This window comes from Triticum aestivum, chromosome 6D (assembly GCF_018294505.1).
Source record: "Triticum aestivum cultivar Chinese Spring chromosome 6D, IWGSC CS RefSeq v2.1, whole genome shotgun sequence".
In the NCBI taxonomy this organism is placed as follows: domain Eukaryota; kingdom Viridiplantae; phylum Streptophyta; class Magnoliopsida; order Poales; family Poaceae; genus Triticum; species Triticum aestivum.
Window position 1 is genome coordinate 408,330,581 of NC_057811.1, and position 14,940 is coordinate 408,345,520.

The following is a 14,940-nucleotide window of genomic DNA, read 5'->3' on the forward strand; positions in this document are numbered from 1 at the left end:
AGCATGCTTTCCTTTTGCACGTTACTACCTTCGTCCTGGTTTATTAGTCCACATGTAATTTGTGCTAAATTTTGACCGAAGATTTAACTAACAAAATTTTAGTGCATGTCAAAAAAAAAACTATGCCATTGGATTCGTATTTGAACATATTTAATGATGTAATTTCTTATGACATGCATGATCATTTTGTTAGTTAAATTTATGGTTAAAAATTAGCACAGATTATAATGAGGATCAATAAACCAGAAGAAGAAGGTAGTACAAAGAAGATGGAAAGTAAACGAGCCGATTTTGTTACCGTGCCAGTCTTTCCTTCGCGGAGTTCTATAGATTGCATGCCTATATCGGTGCAGATTTGGGAGCCTCCGCAATTAACGAACCTTCGACGTATGCGGCCCAATCCCATCCCATACCCCGCATCCCCCGGCCCCACCTACCTAGTAGTACTCCGTAGTTCGTTTAAATGTTACGTGCACATTGACCGACACTCCCCTCCTCAAGTCCGCCTCCTTTCTCCTCCTCTCCCGTCGCCTCCTCGGAAAACCATCGAGCGCTCATCAACTCCTCCCAACCCTCTCGTTCGCCCATCCATCTTCCCCAACTCCCTCCCCAGATCCATCCACTTCTCGCAGCCGCTGCGCCGCAATCTACCGCGCCGACGGCGACGGGAGCGACGGACATGGCGATGCCTGCTGCTGGTCCGGTGCTGGCGTCGGGCTGATTCCTTCCTTTGGCCGGTAAGGAATCCTGGCCTGATCGGACGGATCGTTCCCTTCCCTCGACTTGTTTTGTCGTTTGGGGTTCAGTGTCTGCTTTGCCGTGGCATTGAGCAGCCGGGGCCCGAACCGTTCGTAATTTGTTGCCGATTTGTTTGCTTCGTCCGCGGTTCTGCTAGATTGTTCTTTTTGCGGCGCGCGAGGTCGATCGGAGGTTTCTCCTGTAGATTAGATCGATCGGAGCTAGTCTGATGGGTTTGGTGCCCAGGCTCGAGCGCAACTTATTTTTCCTGAATTTTGCGGCGTTCAGCTAAACCCCCAAACACCACGTTCACTCAGCCCCTGCTTGCCACTAATAGAGGGCGTTGTTTTCGACTTTTTCCTCTTTTTTTTGGAAGGTATTATCGAAGTAGGTGAGGAAGCGTGGCGCGCGTACAGATTGGGGACATATACCTCCTTGGTTGTTTTATTGATTGACATTTGCTTTCGAGAATGTTACAAATTGATGTCAGATTTTTATTATTTCCGACCGAACGCCTAGAATTCCATGCGACAATAGATAAAGTTGTCATGCTGCTGTAAGGGATTTGCCATGCTTCTAAAGCGAAAATTTCCATGTAGTAAAAAAAATATGGCAGAAAAATTGCCACTGTGCAGAGTAATTACCATGCGTTCGATCAGGATTCGACGGTACTAGGGCGTCCGCTGAGATTACTTAAAAATCTGACCTTTGCTGGTTAGTGGTGTCCTTTTTCTTGTTGATGAGGGGCGTTTGTTTTTTGGTCGACATGTTTATGCATCCCATTGTAATGGGATTTCGTCACAACAGTTATAGTTTTGGGTGAAACCGTTGTACATGGATCTACATAGTTTTGAGTGAGAGTGAGACTATTTGATTGTATATTTATTATAGTACTAGTGTTTGACATTCCATACATTCCTTATTCATTAGTTTAGAGATTGAACTAAAACAAGTCTAATATAAAAACTGCAACCTGAATTTCTTCCTAAAAAGAAGACCTGCCATATGTGTACAGATCTGTCTATACTTTCCAATGACTTGACTGATTTTTTTACCATGATTATTCACTGCTGTAGTTTTCATACGCACCATCACCATGGGTGGCAAGACTCTTCAGGTGTCAGGATTTCCTGCAACTTTCAATGTTCACCATGTCAAGGATTTGTTGGAACGAATTGTCGGTGTGGGTAAAGTCTGTGCGGTCAAGCTCAGGCCTCCAAAGAACAGCTCTGCAAACTCAAGATCTTTTGCCATTGTTCAGTTCGAGACCGAAGCACATGCTTCGCTGGTGGTGAATGCGGCTCGAGGGAATGCACTTAGGAGTGGAAGTAATTATTTGAAGGTCCGACCTGCGGAACGTGACATTGTTCTGAAACCAAGAACTGCGATGTTTAATCTAGAGGAGGATGCAACATTGCATTTTGGCTGCCTTCTGAGGGAAAGAGTTCTATCTGTTCTGTGGAGCGGAACAGGCGTTTCTGTTGAGTTTGGATTTGCTATGAAGAAGATTGACTTTTGCCTGACCTACAACTCGAAGAAATACAAACTTGAACTTTCATATGAGAGCATATGGGAGATCCAGATTCATCAGCCACCTGGATCACAAAAGAAGTTCCTTTTGATTCAGGTATGTTAAACTGTACAACACTTGTTTATCTGTGCTGAACATGCTTTTCATGATTTCATTTTACATTTACCTGCAAATTCACGTGACATATTTAGTTGTTGCTAATTCATGTGTTTGCTCTAAATCTTGGGAAGATGTTTGTGCGTTCTTATAAGTGTACCACAATATTTCCGTATAGTGCTAATCAATCTATACGAAGTTATGCTACTTGAGTTTTACATTTAGAACCCAAGATGATGGGATTGAAACATCAACTGCAATATTTCCTTGATGGTTGCATAGCTCTTTAAATGCTGATTCATCTCTGTAATAAGTAGCTTATTAGTTAGTTCTAACTGTTTCTGTTTATTTAAAGCTTGGTACTCTAGATTTGTTATAACCTCAGTTTGAGTTTTTTTTGGCGTTTCCCAGGTCATGGCTGCTCCAAAAATTTACGAACAAAATCTACGGCATTCTGGCTCTATGTACGACGATCCATCATACAACTATTTTAGGGATGATACTGAAGATCAGTGGACCAGAACTACTGATTTTACTCCATTAGCCAGCATTGGGCAGTCATATATTCTGTGTCTGGAGATACCAAATGATTGTGATCTCCCGAACATTCGGGAGTACTTTGTTTACTGTGAAGTACACAATGATGACTTTCATTGCCAGCCTGGACATTCATATTCAAGCAATACCTGCTTTGTTCCAATTGTGAAATCTCTTTATTCCACCAATGTCCCCTATGAGATAATCTTCAAGATCAACCACTTGGTTCAGAATGGGATACTTAGTGGGCCAACACTTGATGACAACTTCTACCGTCTGGTCAGCCCGGGATATGTGTGTATTGACCATATAAAGCGTGCACTTGAAAATATGTCATACCTAAAAAAGACTTGCTTGAATCCAACAAATTGGTTATCTGAACAATACAAAGAAATTCAGAGATCACGCTACATGTTAACATCACCAAACATATCTCTGGATGATGATGGGTTGGTATATGTTTACAGGGTGCAAATTACCCCTGCAAAAGTGTACTTTTATGGTCCTGAAATTAATGTCTCGAATCGTGTTGCACGTAATTACGCTGATGATTTGGATAACTTCCTTCGGATTTCATTTGTCGACGAGGACTTTGAGAAGCTTCGTTCGACTGATTTATCACCACGTTCTGCTCCAGGAAATAATGCAAGGAGAACTGCTCTGTACAACAGAATTCTGTCGGTCCTATCGAATGGCATCACTATTGGTAACAAGCACTTTGAGTTTTTGGCTTTCTCTTCAAGCCAGCTGCGGGATAACTCTGCGTGGATGTTTGCTTCTCATCCGGGGTTGTCTGCCAGTGACATCAGGGAGTGGATGGGGAACTTCCGTAATATTAGAAATGTGGCAAAGTATGCTGCAAGGCTTGGTCAGTCCTTTAGTGCCTCAACAGAAACCTTGAAAGTACATAAGTATGAGGTGCAAGTAATTCCAGATGTAAAAAATGGTACGAAGTATGTATTCTCTGATGGAATTGGAACCATTTCAGCTGATTTTGCAGATGAGGTGTCTAAGAAGTGCAAATTGGCCCGCTTTACTCCCTCTGCTTTCCAAATAAGGTATGGGGGTTACAAAGGTGTTGTCGCTATTGATCCAACATCACACTGGAAACTTTCTTTAAGAGGAAGCATGTCAAAGTTTCCGTCAGACAACATCACACTGGATGTCCTTGCATACAGCAAGTACCAGCCATGTTTCCTGAACCGGCAGTTAATCACTCTTCTTTCGACACTCGGAGTTAGAGATAACATATTTGAACTGAAGCAACAAGAAGTTGTGAAGCAGTTAAACAGAATGGTAACTGAACCACAAGCTGCTATTGATGCAATTGAACTTATGCCCATGGGAGAGATTACCAATGTTGTTAAAGAATTGCTGTTATGTGGCTACAAGCCGGATGTTGAACCATATCTTTCTATGATTCTACAAACCTTTAGAGCATCCAAGTTGCTAGAACTGAAAACGAAGTCTAGGATATTCATCCCAGAAGGACGAGCAATGATGGGATGCTTGGATGAAACCCGCACACTCAAGTACGGACAGGTATTCATTCAAGCTTCTAATAGTGCAAATGACAGTGACAAGTTCATCGTAACTGGAAAAGTTGTCGTTGCCAAAAACCCTTGCCTCCACCCTGGTGATATCCGTATTCTCGAGGCTGTTTATACCCCTGTTCTGGACCATATGGTTAACTGTGTTGTCTTTCCACAGCAGGGGCCAAGGCAAGTATTTACTATTGCATCATCTTCTTCTATGTTTTTCGAATATTTCTTTTAGCTAAATCTCATTTCTGTACATATGTTCTTATTTGGTACTAGAAACTAGCAGTGGAAGATAAAACAGTTCTGTACATTTTAAATCGAATAACCTTTTACTTGTTGGCACTCATGGATGTCATATTATTACTTTGATATCGTACTCTTATTTTCTTTGCCATTTGTTATCGAAATCAGTGTCGAATTTTGTTCATGCAGGCCTCATCCTAACGAGTGTTCAGGAAGTGATCTTGATGGGGACATATATTTTGTTTCATGGGACCCAGATCTCATTCCAACTCGTATGGTGGCACCTATGGACTATACTCCAGCACCAACAGAAACATTAGATCATGATGTTATGATCGAGGTATTTTAAGTTTTTAGCCCATATTATTCATTTTTCATGCTACTCATGATAACGGCCGTACATCCATTGCCATATTATTCATTTTTCATGCTATTCATCTTAAGTCGTACTTCTGATTGTGAGTTTCTTTTTGACTCTGCTTCTTGTGTTTCTGAAGAGTTGACTACCTGAACCTATTTCCTGAGACCTGCAGGTTTTAGTTAGTTTGTACTTTTCCCCTTGATACAAAATGTAGGCACTTTTAGAGTTGGTTACAAGAACCAAGGTTGGTGGTAGGCATGTTACCCTTCATTTATTTCACAGACTAATTTTTTCCTCCCCAGTATAGTAAATGCTAGAATTATAGGCTCAATTGTTGATGAAATTTATGTGGGGCTAATTTGGAAAAACATGAGAACTGTATTGGGAGTGTAGAAGGATCTACACTTAAGATCAAATTGAAAAGATAAAAAGACCTTATGTTTTAGATCGGAGCAAGTAGGAAGAAATAAATCTGTTTCTTTTCTGATGAGTACATACATTACTTCTTTTAAGGAAATTCCAAGCAACCTGTACAAAAAAATCTGACACCCTGCTTTGGAACTATTCTAATATTGTGCAGGAAGTACATGAGTATTTCGCAAATTACATAGTTAATGAGAGTCTGGGAATCATTGCCAACGCACATGTGGTCTTTGCGGATAGGGAAAGCTTGAAGGCTGAAAGTACACAATGCATTAAGCTGGCAGAGCTCTTCTCCATTGCTGTTGATTACCCAAAGACAGGAGTGCCGGCTCAAATTCCGCCTGAACTACATGTGAAGGAGTACCCAGATTTTATGGAGAAGCTCGACAGGGTTACCTATGTATCTGAGGGAGTAATAGGGAAGCTGTATAGGGAAATTAAGAAGCAGAGCCCTCGCATAGAGCATTTCACAAAGGATGTGGCAAGGCGGTCTTATGACAGTGATTTGATTGTTGATGGCTACCAAGACTACATCGACGAAGCTGTGTGGATGAAGGGAGAGTATGACTTCAAGTTGGGTAATCTGATGGAGCACTATGGAATAAAAAGCGAGGCTGAGATAATAAGTGGATGCATTCTTAAGATGGCGAAGAATTTTACCAAGAGTAGTGACGCCGATGCTATTAGACAGGCGGTGAAATCATTGCGGAAGGAAGCAAGGTCATGGTTCAGCGAGATGAACGTCGGTGAGAGCGGGGATGTCCCTGAAGCCTTGTATGCCAAGGCATCCGCTTGGTATCATGTTACCTATCACCCCGAGTACTGGGGTTGTTACAATGAAGGATATGGCCGGCCACATCTCATCAGCTTTCCATGGTGTGTCTATGACAAGCTGCTTCTCATCAAGCAGAGAAAGAAATTTCGAAGGAGGATGCAGCCTCATGTGCTTGATCTCCAGAATAGCATGAGGCGAAACACGATATTCGGTTGAGTGCTACCATCGGGCTGTGGTTTGCGTTGTATATATATTTGAACATGTCGATTCTCGTGCTAGAATGTTCGTCGAAGGAATTATAATTGCAAACTATATGATATGTGGTGATGGATATGTGTCTACGAACCTTGGGGTCTTTTGGTTGCAGTCGTTAAATATATTTCTCTTTCGCAAAAAAAAGTCGTTAAATATATTTCTGTGGTTTGATCTGTAATCATACCTGCTTTTCCCCTGTCTTTTTCGTAATATGCATGTTCATATTAATCCTGTGTTTGACCAGTGCTTGCTGCGTTGAAATGAATGGAGGATCCAAATTTTGAGATTGTGAGACTGCTGATAACTGGTGGTCTGGTTCACAAGAGAAAAGTACTGAAACCACAAATAGCGATTCAACTGATAATGAAATCCTACCATCGTCAGAAAAGGGAAATCCAGGTCGATCCCTTTTCCACAACGGTTATCCCAGTGAGGCTCGAGTGGCGTCTTCCCTCGCTGGAATCTGTAGTGGCCGCGCCGCTTTGCTTGCGTGGATTGTTGTTTGGTCCTTTTTCTTGTCGACCTTCTATTCTGTTCTAAATCAAAAGTGATTGATCCTTTGTCAATGGTTACAGAGAGTATATATATCCCCTGAAGAGACGCGACGATCCCAAAGAGATGCATCGGTTCCAGGAGGACGGGAGAGAGGCGACGGTTGCAACGGACACAGGCATCCGTACGGGTGCAACTCGTTCGATGGGCAAGGGGAGATTTCCCTTAATTACAGATTATAGTTTAATCTTAACACTCCCCCTAATCTACGCTTGACCATGTAGAATTATCTTCACGATTGTCCGGGAAGCTCTATCATCTCAAAAGATTCTCCTTCAAAAGTTCTTCATAAAATCTTTGATGAGATCCTGAAACATATACTCACAAAGAAAGATAGCATAATGTGATGTCATTAAAATAAGGATATCTCAAGAAGAGACTCCCCCTGACACCTGCAAGTCCCCAAGTCTTCGCATACCAATTCCATGAACACAAATGTAGAATTTGGTAGAGACTTGGTAAATAAATCAGCAAGGTTGTCGCATGATTTGACTTGCAGAATGCTTATTTCCCCGCTTTTCTGAAGATTATGGGGGGAAAAACCATTTAGGAGAAATATGCTTGGTGATATTACTCTTGATGTATCCTGTTTGCATCTGCGCAACACAGGCCGCATTATCTTCATAGATAATGGTAGGTGATTTTATCGAACCCATTCCACATGACTGTTGTATGTGGTTTATCATTCTGCAAAGCCATACACATTCGCATGTTGCTTCAAATAATGAAATTATTTCAGAATGATTGGTAGATGTTGCCACCAGAGTCTGTTTCGAAGACTTCCATGATATAGCAGTGCCACCATGTAGGAACACGAAGCCGGTCTGAGATCTGGCATTATGGGGATCAGACAAATAACCGGCATCTGCATATCCAATCATATCAGAGTCCTGATTTTTCTGGAACTTGAAAAATAGGCCAAGATCCTTTGTGCCTTGGAGATATCGAAAGATATTCTTCACTCCAGACCAATGATGTTTGGTGGGAGCTGCGCTATGTCTAGCAAGTAGATTCACTGCAAATGCAATATCAGGTCTTGTGCAATTTGCAAGATACATAAGCGCTCCAACAGCACTAAGGTATGGAACTTCAGGTCCCAACACCTCTTCTCCATCATCCCTTGGTCTGAACGGATCTTTCTCTATGTCTAGAGATCGAGCCACCATGGGAGTTTTAGATGGATAGGATTTGTCCATATTGAATTTCTCCAATATTTTCTGGATATAGGCAGATTGGTGTACCATGATTCCCGAGGGAAGATGCTCAAGTTGAATACCTAAGCAAAATTTGGTTTTACCCAAATCCTTCATCTCAAATTCCATCTTTAGGTGATTGCGTGCTTCATCAATGTCTGGTGTGCTGCCGATGATGTTGAGATCGTCAACATACACAGAAATAATGCAAAATCCTGTAGAGGACTTCTTGATGAAAACACATGGGCAATCATCACTATTGGAGTAACCTTTCTGAAGAAGGAACTCACTGAGTCGGTTGTACCACATCCGTCCCGACTGCCTTAAGCCATATAATGACTTATTCAGCTTTACACAATACATGTTGCGTTTTGCATTTTTATTCGGGACAGAGATTCCATCAGGAACCTTCATATATATGTCCGAATCTAGTGACCCGTAAAGGTATGCGGTCACGACGTCCATCAACTGCATAGATAGACGATTTTGCACTGCCAAGGATATAAGATATAGGAAAGTGGTTGCACTCATTACTGGAGAATATGTTTCAGTGAAATCAATGCCGGGTTTTTGCGTGAAACCTTGTGCTACGAGCCTTGCTTTATATCTCACCACCTCATTGTTCTCATTCCGTTTCCGGAGAAAAACCCATTTGAATCCCACGGGGAAAACACTGGGAGGTGTAGGTATTGCTTCAGTGAATACCTTTCTTTTGTTAAGCGAGGCAATTTCTGCTTGGATTGCATCCTTCCATTTAGGCCAGTCGGAGCGCTTTTGGCACTCAACGATAGACCTTGGATCATCATCAGTGAGAAGGGTATCTGCAATCTTTTCAGCAAAATATATGTCGACAGTCGTAGTCTTACGGTCAAATGATTCTCCAGAATCAACATAGTTGATGGAAATTTCCTGCACCCCTAGTGACTCTTCGTGATTTCCCAATACGATCGAGTCTGGGTGTTCCGATGTCCCAGTTAGTTTGTGCATACTGGAACAGGGTTGTGGAGGTTGCCCTTCCAATGGGTGTATACTACCCATCAGGTGTTTGTCAACGTTGAGTTGACCTGCATTTACTGACTCCGAGGTTTTTTTTCTCGATTTCCTTTGCTGCTTGCTAGAAGCATGCTCCGGGTCAGAGGCCGTACTACTCCCCCTCTTTTTAGGAATAGGGAGTTGAGTGGTTTTTATTGGTACCTCCACTCTTTCTGGCGCGTTTCTGGCGGGGTTTAAGGATTTTGTAACACCTTTCAAATCAGTAAATGAATCTGGCAGATTATTTGCAAGATGTTGCAAATTAATGATCTTCTGAACTTGAAGTTCGGTCTCTTGGGTACGTGGATCAGAGGATGAAATGGCATGAGCATTCCAATCAATTTTCGGGCATTCTTTCTGGTACTTGAAATCTCCCCCTAATGCCGGAAAATGTTCCTCATTAAATATGCAATCAGCGTGACGGGCTGTGAACAGATCCCCAGTCAGGGGTTCCAGGTACTTGATAATCGACGGCGATTTGTACCCCACATAGATCCCCAACTTCCTATGTGGGCCCATAGATGTCCGCTGTGGTGGTGAGATCGGGATGTATACAGCACATCCGAACTTACGCAGATGGGAAATGCTTGGAGGATTTCCACGTACCAATTCCAGAGGGGAAGAACTGTGATATGCAGTTGGTCTCAATTGTATCAAGTCAGCAGCGTGTAAAACAGCGTGACCCCAACAAGAGGTTGGCAAGTTGCAATTCGTCAACAAAGGTCTTGCAATGAGTTTGATCCTCTTAATCAACGCTTCAGCCAAACCATTTTGTGTATGGACATATGGAACAGAGTATTGAACTTCAATCCCCAAAGCCATGCAATAATCATTGAAAGCACGTGAGGAGAATTCTGCAGCATTGTCCATTCGAATTGATTTAATTCGACTTTCAGAATAATGGGCTTGCAACTTAATGACTTGCCTCATTATCTTGGCAAATGCATGGTTTCGTGTGGATAGAAGACACACATGTGACCATCGTGTAGATGCGTCAATCAGAACCATGAAATACCGGAAAGGTCCAGATAATGGCTGAATGGGACCACAAATGTCTCCTTGAATACGTTCAAGGAACTGAAGTGGTTCAGCTTGTATTTTGAGGTGTGAGGGCCTCAAAATTAGCTTTCCCGTGGCACAAGATGTGCAAACAAAATCAGAAGATTGAGGAAATTTTGACTCAAGCAAATTATGACCAATGGAATTGCTAGTAATTTTTCTCATCATCCCTATTCCAGGATGGCCTAGGCGATCATGCCAGGTTTGGAATGCGTTAACATTCTGAAAAATTACTTTGTATGCAACATGTTCCACAGGTTTGATGTACGTATAGTACAAACCAGACGATAGAGAAGGAATTTTCTCATGTACCTTTTTGCCATATCCGTCATCTTTAGTAAAGAGTAGATACTCCTCTTTGTTGTCTTCATGGGTTTCAATATGAAAACCATTTTTACGGATATCTCGATAACTGATCAGGGTACGTGCAGAATCGGGATATAGTAAAGCATCCTCAATTGTCACATATGTACCACTTGGGAGGGTGAATATGGCACGTCCAGTACCAACAATCACAGTATCGCGTCCAGCGATAGTTAGAATATCTCCATTCGTCTTTTTCAGAGTTTGGAAATATTTCATCTCCCTCAATATGGAGTTTGTGGCACCACTGTCCACAAGGCATAATTCCTCTTCCATCGGATTGTCCCCGTAGAAAACTATATAAAACAAAGAAATTTCAATAAGAAAACCTCATAGTAATATATAGAATACAATCTTTATTATATCAAATGTGCTGATACAATACAATATAAAGACAACAACAAACTTATGTTCTTATTACAATCATCACAAATGGACATAATTAAGTAGATCACTAGGAGATTGAGGGACTAGTCGAAGTCGCCAAACACGTTGTTTGCGGTGTACTCAATCAACGTGTTCTCCATTTCAGCAGTAGCCTCAGGCAGATAAGGAACCACGGCGTTGCTCGGTCCATGAGGAACATCGTGCGAACCACCAGCTCCTTTTGCGCTATCCGGATGAAGGTTGAAGTTGGCTTCAAACCTTTTCCCTTGAGGTGCTTTGCGTCCCTGAGATTGCTGGTACAGCATAGCCAGATGCTTGGGCATTGTGCACTTTTCAGTAGAATGCGTGGAGCATCCACACTTGTTGCAAAGCTTAGATTTATCAAGCCTGTGCTTTGAAGTGCCTTTTCCCTTGCCTGGGTATCTAGATCTCCTGTTCCCATTGCGCTTTCGCTTATGCTCGAAATTGGATTGTTTACCCTGAGGGGTACCATTAAACTTTTGTCTATTTGCAACATTCAGATGGACTTCAGGTAAAGGTTGTGCCCCAACTGGGCGCTGAGAGCCATTCTTAGCAAGTAGCTCATCATGCTTTTCAGCCTGAAGTAACATGTGAATAAGCTCGGAATAGACAGTGTAGTTACGAGCACGGTATTGTTGTTGGAGGATCCTATCTGAAGGGAGCATAGTAGACAAAGTTTTCTCTATCTTCTCCCCCTCAGTAGGTTCCTTCTCACAAAAGCGCAGTTTGGAACATATCTTATGAACAGCATGATTGTACTCACCGATGGACTTGAAATCCTGAAGACGGAGATGAGTCCAATCATGGAGTGCTTCTGGCAGGACTACTGCCTTCTGCTGTTCATACCTCATTTTGAGGGCCAGAAACAAAGTACTAGGAGATTCCTCCTGTAAATACTCAGACTTGAGATCTGGATGAATATGGTGCCTTATGATGAATAAGGCAGCATAGTTCTGCTGTTCTGTCAGCGGCGTGGACCCATCCGGGAGAGGAGTCTCCGGGGGTTGTATTGCACGCGCTATCCCACGGGACGCAAGACTGATCTTCATGTCCATAGCCCATGTAGGGTAATTGTGGCCATTGAGGGCAAGCTCCTCAAACTCTTTGGCAGTCATCTTCGCCTACATGGGAGAACCAAAGATAATTAATTTACGAGTGGTAAATTAAAAACCATCATGGTTGTGTAATAAGAATGCAAAAATTTGATACTCAAGTGTAAACTTGAAAAAAATTCTCAACCTCAATTGTGTGAACATAACACTTTGAAGATCACTTAGATCTCACAGTAATAGGCTACATCGCTATTACCTTGTGTATGCTACAATTCAGATATAAGGAATACACGTTGGAGGTAATTGTTTGTCGAGAATGACAAAGCGTAGACCTCACAGTAAGAGAGGATAGTCTGCAAATAAGCAGTAGATCACAACTCATTACCTTGTGATTCCAAATAAGATGAGGGAGAAACATTCAAAAATTTGCAAGTTTGATATGCGAGAGAAGATCTCAATCGCAAAAACATGTTCAATAAAAATGAGATGTGGTAAACACATGGGACATGTCATTCTTCCCAGATGAAATCCGGTACTTTATTTATATTATCAATCCATTACATAATATAAACACACCTACTAATAATTACACAAGTCCTAACATAGAATAAATCTAGAACAGGACTAAAATGTAAGTAGTAGTCAATCTAAGTACTAAACCGTACTAAACATAGACTAAAATTGCACAAATACAATAATTAGTACTAATGTTAAGAAAATAGAGAGAAAACAAAATATGAATCCAGGCCAGAAGGAGGCGGCTGGAGGACACAGCAGGCGCCTGGGCCTGGGCCTCCATGGCCTTTGGCCAGCCCACCCGCAGCCCCACCGCATAAGAGAGGGAGGAAGCGGCGGTTACGGATAAGGGTCTGAGACCCGAAGTCGCACCACCCGCTCGATCCCCTTCCCCGCACGGCGCCGGTGACTGGAGTGGCCGCCGCAGCCCCTCGCGGCGCCGGAGGTCACCGGCGCAACACCGACGAGCCTTCCTCATCCGAAGAAGACGCGATGACGACGGGGTCCGGGCGAGCACCCTCTGGCGCGGCGCTGGCGAGGCCGAGGCTCGCCGGAGCCCACGAACCGAGGCGGCGGCTGGGGCGACGGTCGATGGCGGCGACGGCGCGCCCGAAGAGACGCCCGAAGCCCCGTGCGGCTCGGCTGCTCGAGCCCGCAGCCGTCTCCTGCAGAGGCGTGGCGGTGGCGTCAGCGCCCTCCATGCCGGCTCCAAGGCGGACCACTCCAGAGGCACCGGTCGGCGCGGAGACGAAGGCGAGCGCCTCCTCCTCGTTCACGACGGCACGCATCGGCACAGGGCAGTATCCGGGCGGGCCGGCGGCCTCGGCTGCGGGCGTTGGCGTCGACGGCGCGAGCCATGCGGCCGGCGGAGGAGGTGGTGGAGGCGGAGATCCAGGAGGCGGTGCAGGCGCGGCTGCAGCCCTGTGCACCATGGAGGCACTCGGGCCGGCCACTAGCCAGGGGTCGAACCCCATGGGCGCCTGGCCACGGGCGCAGGGAGCACCATCGTGGTTGCGTCCAGGGGCGAGGGGAGCACCGCGGGGGGCGCGTCCAGCGGCGCGGTGGCGGCCAGGAGCACATCGTCCAGCGACGCGGTGGCGGCCAGGAGCGCCACGTCCAGCGGCGCCGCGGCCGAATCGACGGATGGCTTGCATCCGGCGACGGAAACGGCGGTGGCCACCAACTCCATGGCGGCGAAGGGCAATGAGGCGGTAGCGGCGACCGTCCTCGCGGATCAGACGGAGGAAGAAGGAGACAAGGCCTGTCATCTCACCGGCGGCGAGTACTTCCTCTCTTCTCCTTTCTCTGTTGCCTTTCGCTCTCGCTGGCTGTTCTACGTGCGTGATAACGTGTTCTAAATCAAAAGTGATTGATCCTTTGTCAATGGTTACAGAGAGTATATATATCCCCTAGAGAGACGCGACGATCCCGAAGAGATGCATCGGTTCCAGGAGGACGGGAGAGAGGCGACGGTTGCAACGGACACAGGCATCCGTACGGGTGCAACTCGTTCGATGGGCAAGGGGAGATTTCCCTTAATTACAAATTATAGTTTAATCTTAACATATTCGCCGAGGGACATGCCCTCTCATCATTCGATTCTTCTGGTGCCTGGTAAAAGTAATTAGTGTTTTTCACATTAACATAATTTGTAGACTAGTAATTAGTCTAGGAAATACTACTCCCTCCATAGACAAATGTAGGATGTAACGTCTTACGTTTGTGTACAGGGGCCAATTAAGTCACAAAACCACTCATCTATACCGATGTAAAAAGATCCAAAGACGGAGGTCCAACAAATCTCGGTCATCACGAATCCGACGACCCAGGCTACTCCAATGATGAACGCTCAACACATTTAGATGTTGTTTGGATAGGTGGAACGTAGAAAACCAATTCTCTATAAACCAGGAACAGAGCCTAACAGAATAAAATCTCGTTTGGATGCTCTAACTAATTTGCGTTTTTGGAAGACTTGGTTTTCGGAAACCTCAAAATCTGCGTTTATAGAAAAACGACTATTAGTCTTTTTGTAAAAGCTTGGTTTGCATATACTCCCATCGCAACTAATCGGTGTCCTCGCGTGCGTCCTCCAGCCTGGCACGGCATGGCCACCGCCGCGTCACATCTCCGCTGCCTGGTATGATACTCCTCTCGTTCGCCGTCCAGCCACGGCTATGGCCACGAACGCATCGACGCGCCGCTGTCTGGTAGGGATGCTCCTCGCGCAGTCGTACTAGTCCTCCGGCCACGATATGGTCGTCG

The 14,940-nt window shown here is 44.4% G+C and overlaps 1 protein-coding gene and 1 pseudogene across 1 annotated transcript; both read left to right on the plus strand.

The window, feature by feature from the left end:
• The first annotated feature begins 475 nt into the window (after positions 1 to 475).
• LOC123145431 (probable RNA-dependent RNA polymerase 1) lies at positions 476 to 6,590 on the plus strand. Its single transcript, XM_044564839.1, has 5 exons — positions 476 to 737; positions 1,815 to 2,365; positions 2,777 to 4,623; positions 4,876 to 5,026; positions 5,628 to 6,590. Exons 2-5 carry the CDS (start codon positions 1,835 to 1,837, stop codon positions 6,459 to 6,461), a joined length of 3,363 nt encoding a protein of 1,120 aa, XP_044420774.1. The 5' UTR covers positions 476 to 737; positions 1,815 to 1,834; the 3' UTR covers positions 6,462 to 6,590.
• Positions 6,591 to 13,374: 6,784 nt separating this feature from the next.
• On the plus strand, positions 13,375 to 14,020 carry LOC123142645 (POU domain, class 4, transcription factor 1-like; annotated as a pseudogene).
• Positions 14,021 to 14,940: the final 920 nt, after the last annotated feature.

What these genes read in the sequence shown, in the direction of transcription:
- LOC123145431 (XM_044564839.1), top strand. Translation starts at nt 1,835, where the DNA reads ATGGGTGGCAAGACTCTTCAGGTGTCAGGATTTCCTGCAACTTTCAAT. An exon ending in TTTCCACAGCAGGGGCCAAG is followed by an intron (nt 4,624 to 4,875) that starts GCAAGTATTTAC and finishes TTGTTCATGCAG; the next exon opens with GCCTCATCCTAACGAGTGTT. An exon ending in ATCATGATGTTATGATCGAG is followed by an intron (nt 5,027 to 5,627) that starts GTATTTTAAGTT and finishes AATATTGTGCAG; the next exon opens with GAAGTACATGAGTATTTCGC.